The sequence below is a fragment of the Engraulis encrasicolus genome, chromosome 20, assembly GCF_034702125.1.
Source record: "Engraulis encrasicolus isolate BLACKSEA-1 chromosome 20, IST_EnEncr_1.0, whole genome shotgun sequence".
Taxonomy (NCBI): Eukaryota; Metazoa; Chordata; class Actinopteri; order Clupeiformes; family Engraulidae; genus Engraulis; species Engraulis encrasicolus.
Window position 1 is genome coordinate 50,375,240 of NC_085876.1, and position 2,500 is coordinate 50,377,739.

Sequence of the window (2,500 nt, forward strand, 5' to 3'; positions counted from 1 at the left end):
CTCCACACACACACACACACACACACACACACACACACACACACACACACACACACACACACACACACACACACACGTACAGTAACCCTGTATGTAAGCCTGTCTATCAGTGATTACCATGTGTGTGTGTGTCTTTTGTGTGGGTTATAATTCCCCATGCATGGGTTCAAGTGTAGAACATGTCTTTGACAATAATGTCATAACACAAGGCCTGTAGAATTAGAATTAGAATACTATCCCCTCGAGAGTCGCTGGGATATCGAATGCTACGGAGCATTCCACAGCATTCCGGAGTCTTCCAGTGTGTTCTGGAGTGTTGTAGTGTGTTCCAGAGTGTTATGATGTGTTCCGGAGTGTTATGGTGCTATCGCTATTACTGCAGTGTGTTCCGGAGTGTCCTATTGTGTTCCGGAATGATGTAGTGTGTTCCGGAGTGTTGTAATGTGTTCCGGCGTGTTAGAGGGCTATTTCTATACACTGTGTTCCGTTGTGTTATGGTGCTATCGCTATTACTGCAGTGTGTTCCGAAGTGTCCTGTAGTGTTCCGGAATTATGTATTGTGTTCCGGGCTATTGCTATTGCTTCAGTGTGTTCTGGAGTGCTGTAGTGTATTCCGGAGTGTTGTATTGTGTTCCGGGCTATTGCTATTGCTTCAGTGTGTTCTGGAGTGCTGTAGTGTATTCCGGAGTGTTGTAGTAAGTTCCAGAGTGTTTGAGTGCTATTCCTATTGCTATAGTGTGTTCCGGAGTGCTGTAATGTGTTCCGGAGTGCTGTACCGGTAGTGTGTTCCGGAGTCCGGAGTGCTGTAGTGTGTTCCGGAGTGCTGTAGTGTGTTCTGAAGTGCTGTGGAGTGTTCCGGAGTGCTGTAGTGTGTTTTGGAGTGTTTGGTGTGTTCCAGAGTGTTATACAGGTAGTGTGTTCCGGAGTCCATTGTGCTGTAGTGTGTTCCTGAGTGTTGTGTAGTGTGTTCCAGAATGCTGTAGTGCAGGGGTCGGGAACCTTTTTGGTGGAGAGAGCCATAAACGCCCATTTTTTTTAAAATATTTTTTGTGAGAGCCATACCATTTTCGCCATTATTTCTAATGCTAATTGTCATGCACAGAAGGGAATAAAAGTAACGCTTGCATTGGGGACAAGAAGGGAGAGCTAACGAAAGAAGAACTAAAACTACTTGTAGATGTGCTGATGTGCATTTAAGAAGCCACGCGCATGCATTACCTTAAGTTTCTATCTTTTATGCATCGGAGTTGCCAATGAGCAATGAGAATGACGGAGGTGCTTCTATTCTAGCCATCAGACAGACACAGGGAAGGTGCATGAGGAGGGAGGAGGGAGGGAGAGAGAACTTCAAGACAGGATGCTCATCTTGGTCGCGCTGACATAGTTACCATTTTACAGTTGATATGTGGCTGACATGTCTATTTTTAGTAATTCGCGAAAATGCCCTACAAAGCGCGTCCCTTACCGACATGCGTCCCCAATACAGAACGCATGATTTAACCGCCAAATAGGCTACAGGGCGATTCCGTATTTCAGGGGACGAATGGCAACCCTACGTTTGCCTTCGCATTGTGGCACCAGTTATCTCGCAATCACACTAAACTGGGAAAGACTTACGTCAGTTGATTCAGCAAAAGTTCTTCCTGTAATCGAGGGAGAAGTACAGCGCTGCATTTATATCCCTCACTTGCGTTTCCTCCACTTGATTTGCCATCATAATGGCACGGTCGTGAACAGTTTCTTTGTTTTGGATACAACCGTTAGCCAGCTGAACTTTAGGTAAAGCATTACGGATGGAATGTTATCTCACACGACACGACCCAGCGCTGGCACGGCATTGTCCAATAAAAAAACGCGTTTTTCATATCTGTACAGTAGCCTTCGTCGAAGGCCTGTGCTTGGCTCAGCTGATCGGACCTGGGATGGATTAAATGCGCGATCATACTTTATATTTTGAATATTATCTTAACTTTTCGATTTCAGTAGGTCCATTTTTAATTTAGTGCCGTAACAAAATTATTCATGGCTTATTGAGTAAACAAATGACAGGTTTGTCCGAGAGCCACATGCAGTTCCCAAAAGAGCCACATGTGGCTCGCGAGCCATAGGTTCCCGACCCCTGCTGTAGTGTGTTCCAGAATGCTGTAGTGTGTTCCGGAGTGTTGTAGTGTTCTATAGTGTGTTCCGGAGTGTTCCGGCGTGTCCCTCCCTCACCTCCGGAGATGAGGCAGATGGCACTGAGCAGGCCGGTCTCGGTGTCGTCCATCTCGATCGGCAGCAGCTGGTTGGCGAAGGCGAAGACCAGTTCTGTGAGCGGCCCGAAGCCCGCGTTGTGCATCTGCGTACGGTTCAGCGTCAGGCCGTCTGAGAAGGTCATGGTGTCCTGGTCGGGCGTGTAGCGCGTGCAGATACGCAAAATCTACAGGAGACACACACACACACACACAAAGCACACATTGCTGTCATTATTTTATTATTAAAAAGGGAGTCCAAGGCACTC

At 46.9% G+C, this 2,500-nt stretch overlaps 1 protein-coding gene across 1 annotated transcript in view; it reads right to left on the bottom strand.

The window, feature by feature from the left end:
* The window catches only part of LOC134436085 (retinoic acid receptor beta-like), a 148,756-nt gene that overhangs the window by 6,810 nt on the left and 139,446 nt on the right, over positions 1–2,500 (bottom strand). Inside the window, exon 6 of the mRNA XM_063185111.1 lies at positions 2,215–2,419. Within this exon, the coding sequence (XP_063041181.1) occupies positions 2,215–2,419 (205 nt within the window). The remainder of the gene's footprint in view (positions 1–2,214; positions 2,420–2,500) is intronic.